General features: G+C 41.0%; 1 protein-coding gene across 1 annotated transcript in view; it reads left to right on the forward strand.

The window, feature by feature from the left end:
- Positions 1-486: 486 nt before the first annotated feature.
- The window catches only part of LOC110500825 (protein Shroom4), a 79,254-nt gene continuing 56,438 nt past the window's right edge, over positions 487-23,302 (forward strand). Inside the window, exon 1 of the mRNA XM_090214368.1 lies at positions 487-3,082. Coding sequence (XP_090070494.1) covers positions 2,960-3,082 — 123 coding nt within the window. The 5' untranslated portion in view covers positions 487-2,959. The remainder of the gene's footprint in view (positions 3,083-23,302) is intronic.

Below are 23,302 nucleotides of genomic sequence, written 5' to 3' on the forward strand. Positions count from 1 at the left end.
TGTCCTCTCTGTCCGAAGCGGTGTACACGTTAAAGTTGGATTTTGTCTATAGCTTCGCGTGGGATCTGAAGCACTGTAAGGAGGAACTCTCTAACTACAGATTCAGGAACTTCCCCTTTCTCCTGGATTCCTGTAAGCACCAGATTCTCTCTCATGGATTTGTATGTCCAGTAAGGCTTCCCTCAGAACGGTGTTCTCCTTTTTAATTTCATTCACTTGAGTTTCAATCTTATTGACTGTCCCTTTTTGCTTGTGTGTTTCCTTCTCCAATGTCGCAGCTTTTTCATCAGTCATCTCGAAGCTTGCCTTCAACTCTTATATCCTTACTAATTAAAGTATACACAGTTTGTCAGTTATTGATTTTAACAGATCGGTTTCGACCTTTACCATTCCCGGTGGTGAAAATATTAAATCGTCTGTCTGTAGAACAGTCATGTTTTCATTTTGAAATCGGTTCCCCTGTCTTACTCTCCGTCATGTTTGGGTGTTGCTTGTTTTCGTAATATTTGTCGATAAATGTCTCTAGTCTTAAGATTTGTTTTGTGTTATTATCCAGATTGAAGGTTATCACCCACCAGATTATGTAGAACTAATATTTTAGTCTAACTTGCCGATATTGAATATTATGTTTTATCTTAATAATAATATCCCAGTTGCTTTAACCAGCAGAATATCTATTGTCAAAATGAATATATTGCCAATGCTTCCCATTGTTCCCCCTTCTGGCTATTGGGATAAAATTCATAGTGCAGTTTCAAAATCTATATACAGAGGTAAACAATCCTGGATAAAATTAACAAACTTAGAAAAAGTGTCATTGAACACTTATGGCTGCAATGCCGTTAATGGGATAATTGTCATCAACAACTGCTAAATTGCATAGCGCCACATTCAAACAATATTACTAAAAATATTTATATTCATGAAATCATAAGTGCAATATAGGAAAACACAGCTTAGCCTTTTGTTAATCCACCTGTCGTGTCAGATTTTGAAAATATGCTTTACAGCGAAAGCAATCCAAGCGTTTTATTGATCGCTCGACAAAACATTATGTACACTTAGCATCAAGTAGCTTGGTCACAAATCAGAAAAGCAATCAAATTAAGAGACGGGTCAGGGATCATATCACCTCTACCTTACCTGATAGATCCACAGACGATGCCATAGCCCTAACCCTATCCCATCTGGACAAGAGGAACACCTATATAGTAATGCTGTTCATTGACTATAGCTCAGAATTCAATACCATGGTACCCTCCAAGTTCATCATTAAGCTCGAGGCCCTGGGTCTGACCCCCGCCCTGTAAAACTGGTTCCTGGACTTCCTGACGGGCCGGCCCCAGGTGGTCAAGGTAGGAAACAACACCTCCACTTTGTTGATCCCCAACACTTGGGTGCGTGCTCAGCCCCCTCCTTGTACTCATTGTTCAGCCATGACTGCGTGGCCATGCATGCCTGCAACTCAATCAGGTTTGCAGACCACACAACAGTAGTAGGCCTGATGACCAACAATGATGAGACAGCCTACAGGGAGGTGGTGAGCACTCGGAGTGTGGTGCCAGGAAAATAACCTATCACTTAATGTAAAGAAAACAAAGGAGCTGATTGTGGACTTCAGGAAACAGCAGAGGGAGCACCCCCCTATCCACATCGACGGGACCGCAGTGGAGAAGGTGGAAAGCTTCAAGTTCCTCGGCATACACATCACTGACAAACTGAAATGGTCCTCCCACACAGACAGTGTGGTGAAGAAGGCGCAACAGCCAACAGCACCTTATCTTGGCACCTAAAACCCTCACAAACTTCTACAGATGCACAATTGAGAGCATCCTGTCGGATTGTATCACCGCCTGGTACGTCAACTGCACCGCTCGCACCCGCAGGGCTCTCCAGAGGGTGGTGCGGTCTGCCCAATGCATTACCAGGGGGCAAACTACCTCCAGGACACCTACAGCACCCGATGTCACAGGAAGGCCAAAAAGATCATCAAGGAAACAACCACCCGAGCCACTGCCTGTTCTATCATCCAAAAGGCGAGGTCAGAACAGGTGCCATCAGACTGTTAAATAGCCATCACTAGCACATTAGAGGCTGCTGCCTATATACAGACTTGAAATCACTGGCCACTTTAATAATGTTTACATATTTTGCATTTCTCATGTCATATGTATATACCGTATTCTATTATACTGTATCTTAGTCTATGTCGCTCTGATATTGCTTGTCCATATTTCTATATTCTTAATTCCATTCCTTTACTTAGATGTGTGTGTGTGTTTGTTGTGAAATTGTTAGATATTACTGCACTGTTGGAGCTGAAACACAGCATTTTGCTACACTCGCACTCACTTAAACACATCTATGTGACCAATAAAATTTGATTTGAACATCTGGAAAATGTGTATGGAGGAATAAAATTAGATGAAGATTTTATCTGTTACCACACATGCTAAATTGTGTAGTGTGTACTCTTTCCTCCCCCTGGGCGCTCTCATTGGACAATCACAGTTTAAATTCTACCGTGACTATCTATGAATTTCAAACTAGTTTTGAAATTGGGGGACTGGGAAAACTTCTTCCTACCGCGTCAGAAGTTTTGGTTTTGGAAGAATACTAACGTAGCGAGGCGTAAAAAGACGCCTGAGCAGAGTACTCACAACTGTTTTTTTCAGGGGAAACTGCTGTAGCCCTGAGAACCGGAAACATCCGTTTTCACCACCCCGGCGGAGAGTGGAACACTAACGCTACTGCCTGAACTTTTTTTTAGCCCTCCCCCAATCTGTATGTATCACTAATGTCTCTGTTCGATTTGTTGCTTTATTGCAATGGAATGGTAGGACCCATTGGCTAGTAGTGATGGAGACCGAGTTCTAAAACAGCGCAGGTAGAAAAGTGACTCATTTCCACTCCGCTCGGTCGGTTACCGCGAGTATAATAACGTTAAAAGATATCTAGAATGGAGACTGTTGAGCAACTCGTGTCGTTTAACCATATCCCAGTCCAGTTAAACGGAGGCACGCCTTGGGGGTTCACGCTGAAAGGAGGTCTTGAGCACGGAGAACCGCTCATCATCACTAAAGTGAGTCGTGATTTGTTTTCAGAACTCTCGCACGCGCTTTGTTGTCGTGGGATACGTTTAAGTTTAGTTTTTACTGTTAGACTGACCGCCCACAAGGCCAACGTAATGTCCATTTGTTAGGCTACAGAATTTGTGGTTTATGACTGTGTGAGAGTTTTGTATTTTGTTTCAACTTCTTTGCCTTTAATTCATCAATGTTCCATCAAAGTCCTTTGAAATTTAGATCATTCTTGTGACTATATAGAAATAAGAATACATAGTATAGCTTGCAGTGGTCACTACTGGGCATTTCCATCTAAAAGGACCCATAAGCACCAACATGTGAAGTGCATAGGAGCATTTCAAATTAGCTGCCAAAGCTGAGTTTTATTTATTTTTATTAAGGTATATACCTTTTTTTAAGCCATTCTCCAAACTAAAAAATAGGAATAAGCAAAGTCATTGATTTCTGGTCAACATCTACCAGAAACAGTCTTACACAGGATTATAAATTCATCAAAACACAATCATGTTGTTGAAGTAAAGACCCCTGCCAACTAATATGAACACTTTTATATTTAGTTTTAGAGAAATTATTTGCCTTCTCTATTAAATTGAACAGACATTGCCGTGTAATTCCAATACCAAAAACCCACATTTTATTAAGATAATTTCTCTCCCTCATGGGGGGATAACGAAAGTTCACTTTCACCGAAGTAGCAAGTAAAGGTATACCTACCAATTTAGTTAGTGTTTTTACTGATATCAAGTTTGTTTATGAATGTATTAAGTGATTTAAAACCCATAATTCTGTAACTAAATCAGAATTATTGCAATTGAATTACAATGGGAAATCATAGTAGTCATAAACCACAGTTAGGTCACCTGCTACTGTCCTCCCTTCCACTGGCATACTGTTATGTTCAGCTCAACAAAAAACATTTTTTCTCTCTTTCTGTGGTCTGGTGGTCAAAGCCAAGACATGGTCAGACTCCCTGGCTGGACCAAATCTGAACCAATCCTAGATGTCTATGTTTCACAAGTTTGTACAGTACAGTTGACAACAGTACAGTAAAGAGTACTGTAGAGTTCAGTACAGTAGAGCACACTGGAGTAGAGTACAGTACTGAACATATCTATTTTACTGTACAATATGGAACTCTGCTGTGCTGTACTGTCCAAAGTTGTGAAAAACAGACATCTATAATTGTTTCAGATTTGGTCTGGACCGGGCCAACCAAATGTGGTCTTGTTTGGGTGCGGAGCTCATTACAATAATAGCCAGTGTGTACAATTATACCCAAATACGAAAAAGGTTATTGCATATGCTACCTTTGTGTACCTATTCAGGATGCATCACCATGAATATAATGATATTCATATCCATAATTATGCATTTCTATATAGTACAGATTAGGGACCCATAAATCCTGTAGATGGTAGAATGTAGAGGTCGAAAATGAATCATTTTAAACTTTTTTTCCACATAAAGAATGTTTTTATTTTTTATTAATTAGTATATTGGACTCTAACCATAACATTTGTTGTATTATTTGTTAGATTTTTTTTCTGTGGGATAAAACTAAAATTGTAACCAGCTTTGTATGGCTTTTTTAAGAAAGGGTGATACTTGAAACATTTTTTTTCCACATATGAGAAGTTGTAATATGTATGAAGGCAAAAAGGCAATTTTTGAACAAAGGATAAGCCTGCCTTAATAATCTACTGAAGAATACTTTTGGGTTTAAGTATAATGTATGTATGAATGAAGCTTTTAGTGAGGGGTTTAAAGCTTTAATATTTAATAATTTTAGCCCCTCAAACTCCTATTCATTATATAAATAGGCACGTTTTAATTTTGTCTGGCTTAGCATTCCAAATAAAAATAAATATTTTTTTGCTCATATGAAGTAGGCAGTGCAATTAGTAAGTAAGTGAACTGTGATAGGATCAAAGTGTTAATCAGTGTGAATCCCCCCCATAAATAGACAAGTATTTACCTCTCTATGGTTGCAGAATCTTATCAGTTTTTGCTGACTTTAAATTGAAATTGTAGTAAGTTAATTTATATTTTTTGAGATGTGAATACCAAGTATGTCTACTTCACTATCTGCCCATTATATTGGTAAAGTACAAGGTAGTGTAAACAATCCAATACTTAATATGGTTCACTTGTCATAATTAGGTTTTATTCCAGAGAGGCTAGAAAAGTGATCAAGTTCTTCAGTGAGACTGTACAGGGATCCAGATTGCGGACTTAAGAAAAAACTAGAGTCATCGGCATACATTGACACTTGTTTTTATCCTCTGGATTTCTAACCCCTTGACTTTCTTGTTGGATCTCATTTTAATAGCTAGCAATTAAATGGCCATAATACATAGATATGGAGACAACCTGACAGCCTTGTTTTACTCCGCTTAAAAGCTCAATACTTTCTGAGAAGTAACCATTATTTACTATTTTAAATCTGGGGTTGCTGTACATAACTTTAACATATTGTATAAGAGATTAACCTCTCTGGGATATGTGGGACGCTAGCGTCCCATCTGGCCAAAAGCCAGAGAAAATGCAGAGCGCCAAATTCAAATAAATTACTATAAACATCAAACTTTCATGAAATCACACATGTAAGATACCAAATTAAATCTACACGTGTTGGGAATCCAGCCAACATGTCAGATTTCAAAAAGGCGAAAGTCAACGATGCTATTACCTGAGGATAGCACCTCCGTAAACAAAAGAGAGAACATATTTCAACCCTGCAGGCGTGACACAAAACACAGAAATAAAAATCATGCCTTACCTTTGACGAGCTTCTTTTGTTGGCACTCCAATATGTCCCATAAACATCCCAAATGGTCCTTTTGTTCGATTAATGTTGTCTATGTATCCAAAATGTCCATTTATTTGGCGCGTTTGATCCAAAAAAACACTGGTTCCAACTTGCGCAACGTGACTACAAAATATCTCAAAAGTTACCTGTAAACATAGCCAAAACATTTCAAACGACTTTTGTAATATAACTTTAGGTATTTTTTAAAGTAAATAATCAATAAAATTGAAGACTGGATGATCTGTGTTCAATACAGGAAGAAAACAAACTGACGCTACCTTTCTGGTCACGCGCCTCTCACAAACAGTACACTTCAAGTTACCCTCATTTTGAACAGGGCTTCTTCTTCATTACACAAAGGAAAAACATCAACCAATTTCTAAACACTGGTTACATTCAGTGGAAGCGGTAGGAAATCTGGATTCCCAATGAAAACACTGAAAAGATTTTATTGCCTCAAAGTTCCTCTTCTGTAAGTTGGCCTTTACACAGGTATTTCTGTAAATGTGTAAATTTGACATTATTGTTATTAGGAAATAAATCCTTACAGTTAACATCATTCAGTAGAACTGGAGGAGACTGAAAAGAAAACATGTTTTTCTTTGCCCATGACAAAAATATATTTCTCCCTCCCAGTCATTTTTCTATATGTATAACAGTATATATTATGTTCTTTATCTTTTAGCCATGTAAAAATGTATTCTTTTTTTATGATCTGCTAAGCCATTACAATTCTAACTTGCTATACTCATTTCCCCACTTACCATAATGGTACCCACGTTTCAATTATACTTACCACAACCAATGTTTGTAAACTTACCATTTTAAAAAGCACCATGATGATTAAGTGTCCATGTAGCGGTACCATAGTAATTTGCACTGTTAAGCATACTGTAGCTGCAACTTTGTAAACCTCCCAATTGCCCCAATATTCCACCCACTAAAACCCCCCATATCTAGGTCTGTTGTCACTAAGGCCATCAGATCGTCTCCCTGACTCACGACGCACCTTTGCGTCCTAAGGCAAACCCTTAAGGCAAATATCTGAAGATGCTTAAGAGAACTAACCAAAACATGGAAAACAGTCAGAAAAAAGTAAATAGTAACAATAATAGATCATATTAATAGAAATAATAACAGCACAATCTTATAAATGAATGGTCATATTTGAAAGTCCTAGCAAGGCTGTAAGCATGTCAGCCCAGCCTGCATAGTTCATTGGATTCAATGGTTTGACACTTTTATGATTTTTTTTTTTAAATGAAGGGAACTTCAGAAATATGTCGCAAGACCAGACCTTTTTTAATGTCCATTACATGCAAGACATATTTCATGTAGTCCTCATTATATCCTGTTGTATTCCGACAAAAACAGGAAGAAGGAAAAAGGAACATAGATTCTAATGACTACAAGTAAAAATTATTCTTAGGCATCACATCCTGTTGTATCGTGCCATGGCTGTGCCAGAGCCGACTGCAAGCCAACCCCGGGCACTCCCTTATGGGAAGGCATACCCAAGATCAACTCACAATCGACTCTGACACAGCCACGGTACGACAGCCAAGAACACATGCAGTACTGACAATCCAGAGCGAGTAAATCTGTAAAACCAACCCTCTCTCCACCCATACACATGTAGTTTTTTATTCCAGGGTTGTTGCTCTATCACTTCAGCTGTTTTACACCTAGGCCTATATTATTAGGATCAAGAATATAAAAGGTAGCATAAATAGTTTATAGAAATATATAATATACCTTTCTCTCGCTTAGAGAAGTGCTTCCGTAAGCCAATTATTGTATTAGTTCTACTGTTAACTTTAATCCCTTTATCCCAGTGTTAACCAGCATGCCACACACTAGACACAACAACCCTGTTGACAATACCTAATCCATCCATTTGCCGGTGTGTATCGGAAGAATAATCATCCTTAACATTTTTTATATTTATTTTTTAAATGTAAAACGGTAATAAAACCAATTATTTGAGGATCATGTAGGCCTATTCCAATAGAGAACCTAGGCTGGTTTTTAATTATATAATCCTTTAAGTCTAGCACAAAAAAATGTGATATGACCTGATTTTATTAATCTTAAATGCTAATCCTTCCTATTCACATCGGCGAGCAAGGGACGCACTATATAATAGTTTTTACGTGATAATATTCCCGACCTCTACAATTAGGCCATTATCATGTTAAACAAAAAAATTACTTTGGTATTTCTAATGGTACAATCTTCAAATTTAATACATAAAAAATCCTAAAGGGAAAAAAGTCAGCTCCCTTTCATCCTCGCCGTCCCCTAAATCAAAACCTGATATTTCGCCCATATAGTCCAAAGTTCCATATTTCCTAAATAGAGAAATGATAATTTCATCATACCCATTCTGCATTACCATAAGTCCAACCTTTGTTTTAAGTCCACGGTTCCATACTACATTAATAAAACAAATGAATCCATATTTTGACTGTGTAATACGGTGCAAATATGTATCGGGGGCTACTTCAGCAGGAGGTAGCTACATGCCGTGTTGCATTATTCAAGTGTGTTAACTTCTGTGCATCATGGGGCGCTAACACGATGCAGCCCAGACTCCAAGTGCAGGCTAGAAATGAGTAATTGGAGCAGGCACGGTGCGCACAATAAAAAGGGGTACGCTGCGCTGTTAGACGGGCTTGATCAGTCAGACACATTTGACAGAAGTACCGAAAGTAACACATTCTAGTACTGAATAGTTGAAAATGTTTCTAGTATTGAAAAGTACAGAGGTTTCAGTATACCGTGCAACACTAGTGTGTGTTGTGCATGTCTTCCAGATTCACCCCTCTCTGAGCAAGAGGGGGGGGGGGGGGGAGAATAAAGGAGAATGAAAGGGAGTGGGAGAAAGAGCAGAGGGATATCCCCCATTCTCTTAGAAAGGGTAGAGCCTCATGTTTTAGTACGAGCTGCATGGTATTTGACTGACCATGTGTCCTTCCTTACTGGTAACACTGTATAATCCTTCATCTCTTACCCTCCTGTGGTATCCTGAGAAATATGATTGTCTCTCTTTGTGTGTGTGTGTGTGTGATTCTACTATAATCCTGTTGGTTAGGGGTTAAATTACAATGGTTACATCTGATAGAAGCCAATTCTTTGCTAAACCTGCTAGCTTACTGGCTACACAAAACCCGTATGGAGTGGCATCAGACATAGGAGTCACCAATGTGTGTTTGTTATTATTAGGTATACAGAAAGTACATAATGTCTGTGGCTATGATTGTGGTGTACTGTTGTCATTTGTTAATGTCTGCTCCTGCTGCTTCTAAGAACTTGTAGTCATGACTGGAGATAGAGATGAAATGTTCCCATCTCTATCTTTCCATCTCTGAACCCCCTAAGCTGTTTCTACTAGGTCTGTAAGCTTGCCACATTAAAACACTGTATAATAGAGAAGTTGGAAGGCCAGTTCTGGGTATACTGTTGTATTTGTCCTACTCTGCCTCCAGATGTAAGGATGTTTTATCTATTTAATCTATCTTATCTATATAGTCTTATTTAGCATCTTATGACTTTGCTTATTTGTGAAACATCTAGGCTGATGCAGTGTTTTAAAGTCTTTATTATTGGCCTAATAGACTAGAGAACCACATGGAACGCTTTTGTTTGATGTTACCGTCATAGATAACCAGGTGTTAATGGTTGTACAATTTGTACCGGTTGTAACATTGCGCTGCTTTATGCATTAACTCACTGAGAATCTCTTTACTAGTTGCCCCAAATCAATATTTTACAAGTTGCTATACGAGGACAAGTGTCAAAGGGATACCTTTTTAATTTTGGCAATGATGCCCTTTATCTTCTTCCCCAGAGTCAGATTAGCTTGCGGATACCATTTTTATGTGTCTGTGTCCAGTATGAAGGAAGTTAGAGGTAGTTTCGCAGCCGAAAAATACACTGGTACAAAGAAACTGACAATAACTTCTTTGTGCTGTATATCATGCATTCTTTAATTCGCTCTGTCCGTTCCGACACCCCTTTCCTGATTCCCTTCACCCCTTTCCTGACTCGTTCTCGTGCTCTGGTGTTACTGCTACCACAGGACGCAATACACACACACACGGTGTTACTGGTACCTCCGGGTGAAATAGTCATACTTTTCCTTCCCTCCTCCTCTACTTTAAATGGAACAGTGGATCTAGTGAATAGGAACCAATGTTTTCAGGAACAGTTGGGAATTGGGGAATTTACAGTGGAGTACACACACACACACACACACACACACACACACACACACACACACACACACACACACACACACCTCTCTGTCACACACTCCTACATAACACATCCTGACGGCCAGTGTTTGAACGTGTCCATTAGAGAACCCACACCAAAGGACCTTATCTTCCCAAGGAGAGAGGGAGGGGAAAATAGGGGGAGGGGAAGGTTTTGGTGAAGTGGGCAAGGTCGTTTCAGCCTACAGGGAGGTGGAGAGAGCCCTGGCGGAATGGTGCCAGGAAAATAACCTCTCCCTCAACGTCAACAAAATGAAGGAGCAGGATCGTAGACTACAGGAGACAGCATAGAGAGCACGCCCCCATCCACATCGACGGGCCGCAGTGGTACGGGTCAAAAGCTTTAAGTTCCTTTGCGTGCACCTCACTGAGGACCTGATATGGTCCTTTCACGCCAAATAAATTTGGCCCCTAGACCCTCACAAACTTCTACAGATCAGATCAAACTTTATTTGTCACATGCATCAAATACAACAAGTGTAGACTTTACCGTGAAATGCTTACTTACGAGCCCTCAACCAACATTGCAGTTCAAGAATATATTACCAAGTAGGCTAAAATAAAAAGTAACACAATAAGAATAACAATAACGAGGCTATATACAGGGGGCACTGGTACTGAGTCAGTATGCAGGGGTACAGGCCAGTTGAGGTAATCTACAAATGTAGGTGGGGGCGAAGTGACTATGCATAGGTAATAAACAAACAGCGAGTATCAGCAGTGTACAAGGGGAGGGGGTGGTGTCAATGTAAATTGTCCGGTGTCGGTTTTTATGACTTGTTCAGTAGTCGAATGACTTGGGGGTAGAAGCTGTGGAGGAGCATTTTGGTCCTAGACTTTGTGCTCTGTTACCGCTTGCCGTGCGGTAGCAGAGAAAACGGTCTTTAACCTGGGTGACTGGAGTCTCTGACAATTTTATGGGCTTTCCTCTGACACTGCCTATTATATAGGTCCTGGGTGGCAGGAAGTTCGCACTACCCTCTGTAACACCTTATGGTCAGATGCCGAGCAGTTGCCATACCAGGCAGTGATGCAACTGGTCAGGATGCTCTCGATGGTGCAGCTGTAGAACCTTTTGAGGATCTGGGGGCCCATGCCAAATCTCTTCAGTCTCCTGAGGGGGGAAAAGGTTTTGTCGTGCCCTCTTCATGACTATCTTGGTATGTTTGGACCATGGTAGGTCGTTGGCGATGTGGACACCAAGGAACTTGAAACTTGAACTTCTCCATTACAGCCCCGTCGATGTTAATGGAGCCTGTTCAGCCCGCCTTTTCCTGTAGGCCACTATCAGCTCCTTTGTATTGCTCACATTGAGGGAGAGGTTGTTGTCCTGGCACCACACTGCCAGTTTTCTGACCACCTCTCTATAGGCTCTCACACCATTGTCGCTGATCAGGCCTACCACTGTTGTGTCATCTGCAAACTTAAATGATGGTGTTGGAGTCGTGTTTGGCCAAGCAGTCATGGGTGAACAGGGAATACAGGAGGGGACTAAGTACACACCCCTGAGGGGCCCCAGTGTTGAGGATCAGCATGGCAGACGTTTTGTTGCCTACTCTTGCCATCTGGGTGCAGCCCGTCAGGAAGTCCAGGATCCAGTTGCAGAGGGAGATGTTTAGTTCGAGGTTCCTTAGCTTATTGATGAGCTTTGAGGGCACTATGGTGTTGAATGCTGAGCTGTAGTCAATGAATAGCATTCTCACATAGATGTTCCTTTTGTCCAGGTGAGAAACAGCGGTGTGGAGTGCGATTGAGATTGGTCATCTGCGGATCTGTTGGGGCGGTAAGCGAGTTGGAGTTGGTCTAGGGTGTCCGGGAGGATGCTTTTGATGTGAGCAATGACCAGCCTTTCAAAGCACTTCATGGCTACCAATGTGAGTACCACGGGGCGGTAATCATTTAGGCAGGTTACCTTCACTTCCTTTGGGCACAGGGACTAGCTTGAAACATGTAGGTATTACAGACTCGGTCAGGGAGAAGTTGAAAATGTCAGAAGAAGACGCTTGACAGTTGGTCCGCGCATCCTTTGAGTACACGTCCTGGTAATCTGTCTGGCCCAGCGGCTTTGTGAATGTTGACCTGTTTAAAGGCTTTGTTCACATCGTCTACCAAGAGCGTTATCACACAGTCATCCAAAACAGCTGGTGCTCTCACGCATGCTTCAGTTTTGCTTGCCTCAAGCGAGCATAAAAGACATTTAGCTCGTCTGGTAGGCTCACGTCACTGGGCAGCTTCTGGGTTTCTCTTTGTAGTCCGTAATAGTTTTCAAGCCCTGCCTTATCTGACGAGCGTCAGAGCTGGTGCAGATTCAATATCAATCCTGTATTGACGTTTTGCTTGTTTGATGGTTTGTCTGAGGGCATAGCAGGATTTCTTATAAGCATCCGGATTAGTCTCCCGCTCCTTGAAAGCAGCAGCTCTAGCTCGATGTGGATGTTGCCTGAAATCCATGGCTTCTGGATATGTACGTACAGTCACTGTGGGGATAACGTAATCGACGCACTTATTGATGAAGCCGATGACTGAGGTGGTGTATTCCTCAATGCCATTGGATGAATCCCGGAACATACAGTGCCTTGCGAAAGTATTCGCCCCCCTTGAACTTTGCGACCTTTTGCCACATTTCAGGCTTCAAACATAAAGATATAAAACTGTATTTTTTTGTGAAGAATCAACAACAAGTGGGACACAATCATGAAGTGGAACGACATTTATTGGATATTTCAGGGTTAGTAATTTCTTTTCTGATGTCCAGAAGTTATTTTTGGTCATAAGAGACGGCAGCAGCAACATTATGTACACAATAAGTAAAAAAAAAAAAAATTGCATAATTGCTTGGGAGAATGTAAAACGTCAGCCATGTTCTTCGACGCCCTTTAACATGCACCATCGAGAGCATTCTGTCGGGCTGTATCATCTCCTGGTACAGCAACTGCACCGCCTGCAACCGCAGGGCTCTCCAGAGGGTGGTGCGGTCAGCACAACTACCTGACCTCCAGTAATTCTACAGCACCCGGGAGGGCCAAGAAGATCATCAAGGACTTCAGCCACCTGAGCCACGACCTGTTGCAGGTCTCAAAGCTGAGAGAAAAGCTTTTTATCAGTCTCTTGATCTCCAAGTCATCGGACTGTTAAACCGTCCATAGGGCAGTAGTCTCTATGTACATAGTCATTGAACACTGGCCACTTTTTATTTATTTATCTGTGCTCCAGTATTCTCTTAGGGAGTTCATCCCCATGAGAAGGACTGTCACCAGGAAGGTATACATTTCACTAATTGTGGTTGCCCTCCTCCACTCCTGGCTCTCTTCTGTAGCTCCAATGCATAGCTATTGGTCTCTACTATGTCTCCCACCAGCCCTCTGTCAGAAACATCTTGAAGCACTCTGCCTCAGATGGAAATGGCAAGGAGCATCCAGACTGGGACTCATCAAAGCAAACAGCAGGGCCAGGAGGGGTGAAATGGCTGGCAGTTTTCCAGCTACCACAGAACATTTTGCATTTGTGAGTTGTCTCATTTTGAAAGACATTGCTAATCCTACAGTTTAGGATTTTACATACATAAACAACAACACTGAATGGCTCAGAGTGGAAGTGAGAGGTTACATGATTGACTGCCTGCATGCGCCATTTGTATCAATAAATCACTATCAGAAAAAAAATTGTGTGGTAATTATTGAAATATGTACTGTTTTATTTACATGTTTTTCAAGTACCAGTGATAAATCATGCATTCCTAATCATCATTGGATTACTTACTCTAGAAAGTGTTTTACTCAATTATTTTGATCAATGGTGAGCTCACCCGTGCTGATTAATTACAGTGCCTTGCGAAAGTATTCGGCCCCCTTGAACTTTGCAACATTTTGCCACATTTCAGGCTTCAAACATAAAGATATAAAACTGTATTTTTTGTGAAGAATCAACAACAAGTGGGACACACTCATGAAGTGGAACGACATTTATTGGATATTTCAAACTTTTTTAACAAATCAAAAACGGAAAAATTGGGCGTGCAAAATGATTCAGCCCCTTTACTTTCAGTGCAGCAAACTCTCTCCAGAAGTTCAGTGAGGATCTCTGAATGATCCAATGTTGACCTAAATGACTAATGATGATAAATACAATCCACCTGTGTGTAATCAAGTCTCTGTATAAATGCACCTGCACAGTGATAGTCTCAGAGGTCCATTAAAAGCGCAGAGAGCATCATGAAGAACAAGGAACACACCAGGCAGGTCCGAGATACTGTTGTGAAGAAGTTTAAAGCCGGATTTGGATACAAAAAGATTTCCCAAGCTTTAAACATCCCAAGGAGCACTGTGCAAGCGATAATATTGAAATGGAAGGAGTATCAGACCACTGCAAATCTACCAAGACCTGGCCGTCCCTCTAAACTTTCAGCTCATACAAGGAGAAGACTGATCAGAGATGCAGCCAAGAGGCCCATGATCACTCGATGAACTGCAGAGATCTACAGCTGAGGTGGGAGACTCTGTCTATAGGACAACAATCAGTCGTATATTGCACAAATCTGGCCTTTATGGAAGAGTGGCAAGAAGAAAGCCATTTCTTAAAGATATCCATAAAAAGTGTCGTTTAAAGTTTGCCACAAGCCACCTGGGAGACACACCAAACATGTGGAAGAAGGTGCTCTGGTCAGATGAAACCAAAATTGAACTTTTTGGCAACAATGCCAAACGTTATGTTTGGCGTAAAAGCAACACAGCTGAACACACCATCCCCACTGTCAAACATGGTGGTGGCAGCATCATGGTTTGGGCCTGCTTTTCTTCAGCAGGGACAGGGAAGATGGTTAAAATTGATGGGAAGATGGATGGAGCCAAATACAGGACCATTCTGGAAGAAAACCTGATGGAGTATGCAAAAGACCTGAGACTGGGATGGAGATTTGTCTTCCAACAAGACAATGATCCAAAACATAAAGCAAAATCTACAATGGAATGGTTAAAAAATAAACATATCCAGGTGTTAGAATGGCCAAGTCAAAGTCCAGACCTGAATCCAATCGAGAATCTGTGGAAAGAACTGAAAACTGCTGTTCACAAATGCTCTCCATCCAACCTCACTGAGCTCGAGCTGTTTTGCAAGGAGGAATGGGAAAAAATGTCAGTCTCTCGATGTGCAAAACTGATAGAGACATACCCCAAGCGACTTACAGCTGTAATCGCAGCAAAAGGTGGCGCTACAAAGTATTAACTTAAGGCGGGTAAATAATTTTGCACGCCCAATTTTTCAGTTTTTGATTTGTTAAAAAAGTTTGAAATATCCGGTAAATGTCGTTCCACTTCATGATTGTGTCCCACTTGTTGTTGATTCTTCACAAAAAAATACAGTTTTATATCTTTATGTTTGAAGCCTGAAATGTGGCAAAAGGTCGCAAAGTTCAATGGAGCCGAATACTTTCGCAAGACACTGTATAAATAATAATTGCTATTAGCTAATTCATATTGTAGTTTATGTCAGCCAAGAGTTATAAAATAGGACCTAGGACCGCTTGTTTTGCGTCAATCTTTCCTCATTTAGCGCTAGGACAAATGTAGCCTACATTTTTCCGGTTTGAATGATTGTGTTATGCTGTCTCTACTTCTATGAATGTCTGAACATTGCATCCAAAAATAAACAGCTCATATTCTAGACATAACTTTGTAAGGACTGTTTGTGTAAATAGTTTCTGAAAAAAGTGTGGCCAGCTCAAATGCAGATTGTTGCGTCATTCGAAACTGGCCTTTTTAAATAAGCGTTCTAATCACACGGGTGTGATCGTATGCTTCAGGGAACACTCTAGAACGATCACACCCGTGTGATGGTACGTGTGAAATTGTTAATTTAATACAATTAACATGCAGGTTTTAATAAAACAAAATGTGGAAAAGATCAAGGGGTGTGAATACTTTCGGATGTCACTGTATAAATGCTGATATCATAGATTGCCAACCCTTACATCCATAGCTCTGTCCTTGAATTTGAGAGTGGTTATTTCTCCAGCCCAATCTTTCAGCTATATAATGAAACAGTGGTTGGGAAAAGGTGTTATTGTTTTAACTGCTGATTGCCATTTTAATGGACCGTCACATGTACTCACATAGAAACACTATTTGGGCTTTCTCTTCTGTTAATGATTCTTTCTTTGCAGTAGATCATTCTGGGCTAAAGAACTAGAAAGCACAAACTCACTTTGCAGAAAAGATTGCCCACCCCTTTGCTTGGTGCCATTACACCTGATTCAACTAAGCACTTTGATCAGGGGTCTCACTGCTGGGTTAGGAGAGAACCTTGTGGCTCTCAGTATACTGATGTAAGTCCTTGTTACCCGGCAGACAGAAAAAGTCCCATATTGTCTTATGACCGTCATGGGAATACCCTTTTGGCACAATGGTGGGCACACTGCCACCAGACACACACAGACAGACAGACCCGTTTATTAATAGAGCATTGATGGCTGACCTCAGGCCCTGTGGACTGACAGGGACAGTGTGTGTTCAGAGAAGGGGCATTCTTCTCTCCTCAGCCTGGCATGACTTCACCCTGCCTGGGCAAATATCACCATGGCACTGCCCTCTACACACATGCAGGAATGCACACACACATGCAGGCACTCACTCACTCCCACACATGCGCACATATACATACACACACAGTTAATGTCATCGCACGAGGTATTGCGCTTGAATCACTCCAGTTTCAATAAATGATGTTAAACTGTACCAACTTAAGCAATGACATTGACACATGGGGCGTGTACTTAACCTATAAAAAGAAAGTTAAGAGCACACGTTTCAGAAATGTGAACAGTGTGATTCTTGATCATGCAGACCCATTTGGAATTCACAGTAATATTTCTTATAAGAACCAGAAGTGATGGAGTTAATCTTTCTTCTACTTTAAGCCAGGTGAGACTTGTATGCATCTTGTTGATATTAGCACTGTTTTAGTGGTGTGCGGGCCAGCTCTTTGTTCAGCAGCAAATGCATGCAATTGCTAATCACCCATCTGCCCGACTATGTATGAAAATTTGAGGCCAGCACCTGACCCTAACCCGCTAATATAGAAAACGCTTTGTAGGCTACAGTTAGAGACGGCAGGATATATATATATATATATATTTTTTTACAGGGGGTACAGGATTTTTTGTTGTTGCCTGATTTAGATATGTTTCTGTTTTATAATTTCCTACGTTTTGGTAGGTTATTTGTTAGTTAACGTGTCTATAATTAGATACATGCAGCTTCTCTCTGGTCATTAGGCTATAAAATGCATTCAGAAAGTATTCGGACTCCTTGACTTTTTCCACATTTTTGTTTTTCCTCATCAATCTACACACAATACCCCACAATGACAAAGTGAAAACAGGTTTTTAGAAATTTTAGCAAATGTATTAAAAATAAAAAGCATTTATTTACATAAATATTCCGACCCTTCGCTATGAGACACGAAATTGAGCTCAGGTGCATCCTGTTTCCATTGATCATTCTTGATGTTTCTACAACTTGATTGGAGTCCACCTGTGGTAAACTCAATTGACTGGACATGATTTGGAAAGGCACACACCTGGCTATATGGCCGCCCGGCCAAACTGAGCAATTGGGGGAGAAGGGCCTTGGTGAGGGTGGTGACCAAGAACCCGATGGGTTCCTCTTTGGAGAAACTTCCAGAAGGACAACCATCTGCAGCACTCCACCAATCAGGCCTTTATGGTAGAGTGGCCAGATGGAAGCCACTGCTCAGTAAAAAGTACATAACAGCCCGATTGTAGTTTGCCAAAAGGCACTAAATGACTCTGACCATGAGAAACGAGATACTCTGGTCTGATGAAATCAAGATTGAACTTTGGCCTGAATGCCAAGCGTCACGTCTGGAGGAAACCTGGCGCCATCCCTATGATGCTGTCATGGTGGTGGCAGCATCATGTTGTGGGGATGTTTTTCAGTGGCAGGGCGACGAGCAAGGATCAAGGGAAAGATGTACAGAGAGATCCTTGATGAAAACCTGCTCCAGAGCACTCAGGACCTCAGACTGGGGTGAAGGTTCACCTTCCAAAAGGACAATGACCCTAAGCACACAGCCAAGACAACGCAGGAGTGGCTTCGGGACACGTCTCAATGTCCTTGAGTGAACCAGCCAGAGCCTGGACTTGAACCCGATCGAACATCTCCGGAGAGACCTGAAAATAGCTGTGCAGCAACTCTCCCCATCCAATCTGACAGAGCTTGAGAGGATCTGCAGCGAAGAATGGGATAAACTCGCCAAATAAATGTGTGCCAGGCTTCTAGTGACATACCCAAGAAGACTTGAGGCAGTAATCACTGCCAAATGTGCTTCAACAAGGTACTGAGTAAAGGGTCTGAATACTTATGTAAATGTGTTTTTTTTAAATTATAAATTAAAGCAAAACATTTTTTTTGACATTATGGGTTATTGTGTGTAGATTGATGAGGAACATTTATTTTTAATACATTTTAGTATAAGGCTGTAACGTAACAAAATGTGGAAAAAGTCAAGTGGTCTGAATACTTTCCAAATCCATATATGTTGCCTTTGAAGACCAAATAAACCCTTGCTCACCGGAATGTTGTAGTTGACATTGGTTACGTTTTCTGTCATCTCTGCTTCTTTCGCCGAGCAAAGAAGTTTAAGGACTGGGGAGGAAATGTAATAACAAGAAAATAACTGATTATTTTTTTCAGTTTGACCAGTTGTAAGGAAATAGAAAGCTGTGACAACGACCCAACATGTTTCATCTTATTTATTTTTATATCTAGTGTGTTATTGTTCTACTCTGTTATTTTTAGTATTACATTTTTAATGATTCATTGTTGGGCTTAGAGCTTGCAAGAAAGGCATTTCAATGTTCTTGTGCATGTGACATTAAAACTTGAAACCTTTATAAGATTTCAGTTCGGCTTGGATGCATATTTTAAATACTATCAGCTTTTATGATGCGTATAAAGATAGATACCGTCTGTAGAGGTGCTAACTGCACATTCACAATCTCTCAAGATGCAAAAATAAGTAATTCATATTTCTCCAGTCCTGTTCCTGAGTAAAATGTTTCCCTATATTTGGTGTATCATTTTACTGCAAGAAATGCTTAATTCTGAAGACGTTAATATTAAGGCTATTTGAGAGGTTATAGACCTACAGTCAGTATCCAGATTTCCATTTAACCCATCTGAACAGTAGATTACAGTTACCTTGACGTGACATTGGCCTATTTGAAGTTCCAGTCGAATTTGTATAGTGTGTCACAATCATCACACAACACACTGCTATCATCCTCTTTTACATCTTCACCAAATCTCTCAATACTACTTTTTTTTTTCAACTCTCCATTTCACAGTTTTTCTCTTATTTAATTCAACTCTGACATTGTCCTTTTTGCCTCAGTGGATCAACATACATTTTTCCTGCCTATTCCCAAAAGCATTTGGCGATTAGCGTGTAGGCTAATTTGTTTGGGTGAATGTGGTGTTAAGAAAGCAGAGCAGAAAGACCTCTATCTTTATAACCATGGAATCAATATGCCTTTACCATGACGGTTTGCCATCTAATGTAACACAAATAAGTTTAGTCTCTACTTGCTCAACAGCCTCGTCATTCATTACCAGATTCAGTTGAGGATTAGAATTTAGGGAATGATTTGTACCAAATACAATGCTTTTAGTTTTAGATATGTTTAAGACCAGCTTATTACTGGCCACCCATTCCAAAACAACTAACTCTTTGTTAAGGGTTTCAGTGACTTCATTAGCTGTGGTTGCAGTGCTGACGTGTATATGGTTGAATCATCAGCATACATGCACACACATGCTTTGTTTAAAGCCAGTGGCAGGTCGTTGGTAAAACTAGAAAAGAGTAGAGGGCCACACTTTACATGTTTGACATTAGAGAAGCTTCCATTTTTATTTAACTAGGTAAGTCAGTTAAGCACAAATTCTTATTTGCAATGATGGCCTACCCCGGCCTAAACCGGGCAACACTGGGCCAATTGTGCGCCACCCTATGGGTTTCCCAATCATGGCCAATGTGATGCAGGCTGGATTCGAACCAGGTATTGCAGTGACACCTCTTGCACTGAGATGCAGTGTCTTAGACTACTGCGCCACTCGGGCAAGGTCTGTGCATTGAAGAAAGTTCTATTAGATACAGTGCATTCCGAAGATATTCAGACTTATTCACACATTCTAAATGTTTCCGTTACAGCCTTATTCTAAAATGTATTAAAAAGAAATGTTCCTCATCAATCTACACACAATACCCGTAATGATAAAGCAAAATCTGTTTTTTAGACATTTTTGCAATGTATTAAAAATAAAAACAGCTTATTTACGTAAGTATTCAGACCCTTTGCTATGAAACTCAAAAATTGAGCTCAGGGGCATTATTTTTCCATTGTTCATCCTTGATGTTTCTACAAGTTGATTGGAGTCCACCTGTGGTCAATTCAATTGATTGGATATTATTTGTAAAGACACACACCCCTGGCTATATAAGGTCCTACAGTTGACAGTGCATGTCAGAGCAAAAACCAAGCCATGAGGTCGAAGGAATCATCTGTAGAGCGCAGAGACAGGATTGTGTCGAGGAACAGATCTGGGGAAGGGTACCAAACAATGTCTGCAGCATTTATGGTCAGCAATAACACAGTTGCCTCCATCATTCTTAAATGTAAGAAGTTTGAATCCACTAAGACTTCACCTTCCAGCAGGATAAAGACCCTAAGCACACAGCCAAGACAACGCAGGAAAATAAGGTATAAGGTATACCGCCGAGCCCTAAAACACACGTTTTTATTGTCACCTACACTGGATAGGTGCAGTGAAATGTGTTGTTTTACAGGGTCAACCATAGAAGTACAGTGCCCCTGGAGCAAATTAGGTTTAAGTCCCTTGCTCAAGTGCATGTCAGGCAGATTGTTCACGATGTCGGCTTGGGTGTTCGAACCAGCAACCTTTCGGTTACTGGCCCAATATTCTAACTGCTAGGCTACCTGCCACACGCACCTCAACTGCCTCTCACTATGGGGGTAACGTCAGCATTAACGGTTAACCCAAGGAGTGTGTGTGTGTTTGGCTGGGCAGGGTTAGGTTAGGTTGGGTTGGGTTGACAGGGTTGGACTCCAGAGTCGGACAAGAAAAATGAATGGTGTCGTGGTGTGTGTGTGATTGCAACCATAAAATCAGACCGTGCATAAAATCAGACCGTATTCAGATATCTTGACATTTTCCACATTTTGTTACGTTACAGCCTTATTCGAAAATCTACACACAATACCGCATAATGACAATTTTTTTGTAAATAATAATAAAATGAAAAACTGATACCTTATTTGCATAAGAATTTAGAACCTTTGCTATGATACTCGAAATTGACCACAGGTGCATCCTGTTTCCATTGATCATCCTTGATATTTCTACAACTTGTTTCCACCTGTGGTAAATTCAATTGATTTTACATTATTTGGAAAGGCACACACCTGGCTATATGGAGATGAGAGAACATTCCAGATGGACAACCATCTCTACAGCACTTCACCAATCAGGCCTTTATGGCCAGACAGAAGCCACTCAGAAAAAGGCACATGACAGCCCCCTTGGAGTTTGCCAAAAGACACTTAAAGGACTCTCCAAACCTGAGAAACAAGATTCTCTGGTCTGATGAAACCAAGATTGATCTATTTGGCCTGAATGCCATGCGTCATGTCTGGAGGAAACATGGCACCATCCCTATGGTGAAGCATGGTGGTGGCAGCATCATGCTGTGGGGATGTTTTTCAGCAGCAGAGACTGGGAGACTAGTCAGGATCGATGCAAAGATGAATGGAGCAAATTACAGAGATCCTTGATTGAAATCTGCTCCAGAGCTCTCAGGACCTCAGACTAGGGCGACGGTTCACCTTCCAAAAGGACAACAACACTGAGCACATAGCAAAGACAATGCAGGAGTAGTCTCTGAAATATCCTTGAGTGGCCCAGCCATGGCCTGAACTTGAACCCGATCAAACAGACCTTTAAATGAACCCGATCAAACAGACCTGAAAATAGCTGTGCAGTGACTCTCCCAATCCAACCTGAGAGCTTGAAAGTATCTGCAGAGAAGATTGGGAGAAACTCCACAAATGTGCCAAGCTTGTAGCTTCATACCCAAGAAGACTTGGCTGTAATCTCTGACAAAGGGCCTTCAAAGTACTGAGTAAAGGGTCTGAACACTTACAGTGGGGCAAAAAAGTATTTAGTCAGCCACTAATTGTGCAAGTTCTCCCACTTGAAAATCATAGGCCTCTCTCATCTTTTTTATCATAGGTACACTTCAACTCTGACAGACAAAATGAGAAAAAAAATCCAGAAAATCACATTGTAGGATTTTTAATGAATTTATTTGCAAATTATGGTGGAAAATAAATACTTGGTCACCTACAAACAAGCAAGATTTCTGGCTCTCACAGACCTGTAACTTCTTCTTTAAGAGGCTCCTCTGTCCTCCACTCGTTACCTGTATTAATGGCACCTGTTTGAACTTGTTATCAGTATAAAAGACACCTGTTCACAACCTCAAACAGTCACACTCCAAACTCCACTATGGTCAAGACCAAAGAGCTGTCATAGGACACTAGAAACAAAATTGTAGACCTGCACTAGGCTAGAAAGACTGAATCTGCAATAGGTAAGCAGCTTGGTTTGAAGAAATCAACTGTGGGAGCAATTATTAGGAAATGGAAGACATACAAGACCACTGGTAATCTCCCTCGATCTGGGGCTCCACGCAAGATCTCACCCCGTGGGGTCAAAATTATCACAAGAACGGTGAGCAAAAATCCCAGAACTACACGGGGGGACCTAGTTAATGACCTGCAGAGAGCTGGGACCAAAGTAACAAAGCCTACCATCAGTAATGCATTACGCCGCCAGGGACTCAAATCCTGCAGTGCCAGACGTGTCCCCCTGCTTAAGCCAGTACATGTCCAGGCCCGTCTGAAGTTTGCTAGAGAGCATTTGGATGATCCAGAAGAAGATTGGGAGAATGTCAGATGGTCAGATGAAACCAAAATATTACTTTTTGGTAACTCAACTCGTTGTGTTTGGAGGACAAAGAATGCTGAGTTGCATCCA

Source organism: Oncorhynchus mykiss, chromosome 21 (assembly GCF_057628025.1).
Source record: "Oncorhynchus mykiss isolate SJ-2025 chromosome 21, ASM5762802v1, whole genome shotgun sequence".
NCBI lineage: Eukaryota > Metazoa > Chordata > Actinopteri > Salmoniformes > Salmonidae > Oncorhynchus > Oncorhynchus mykiss.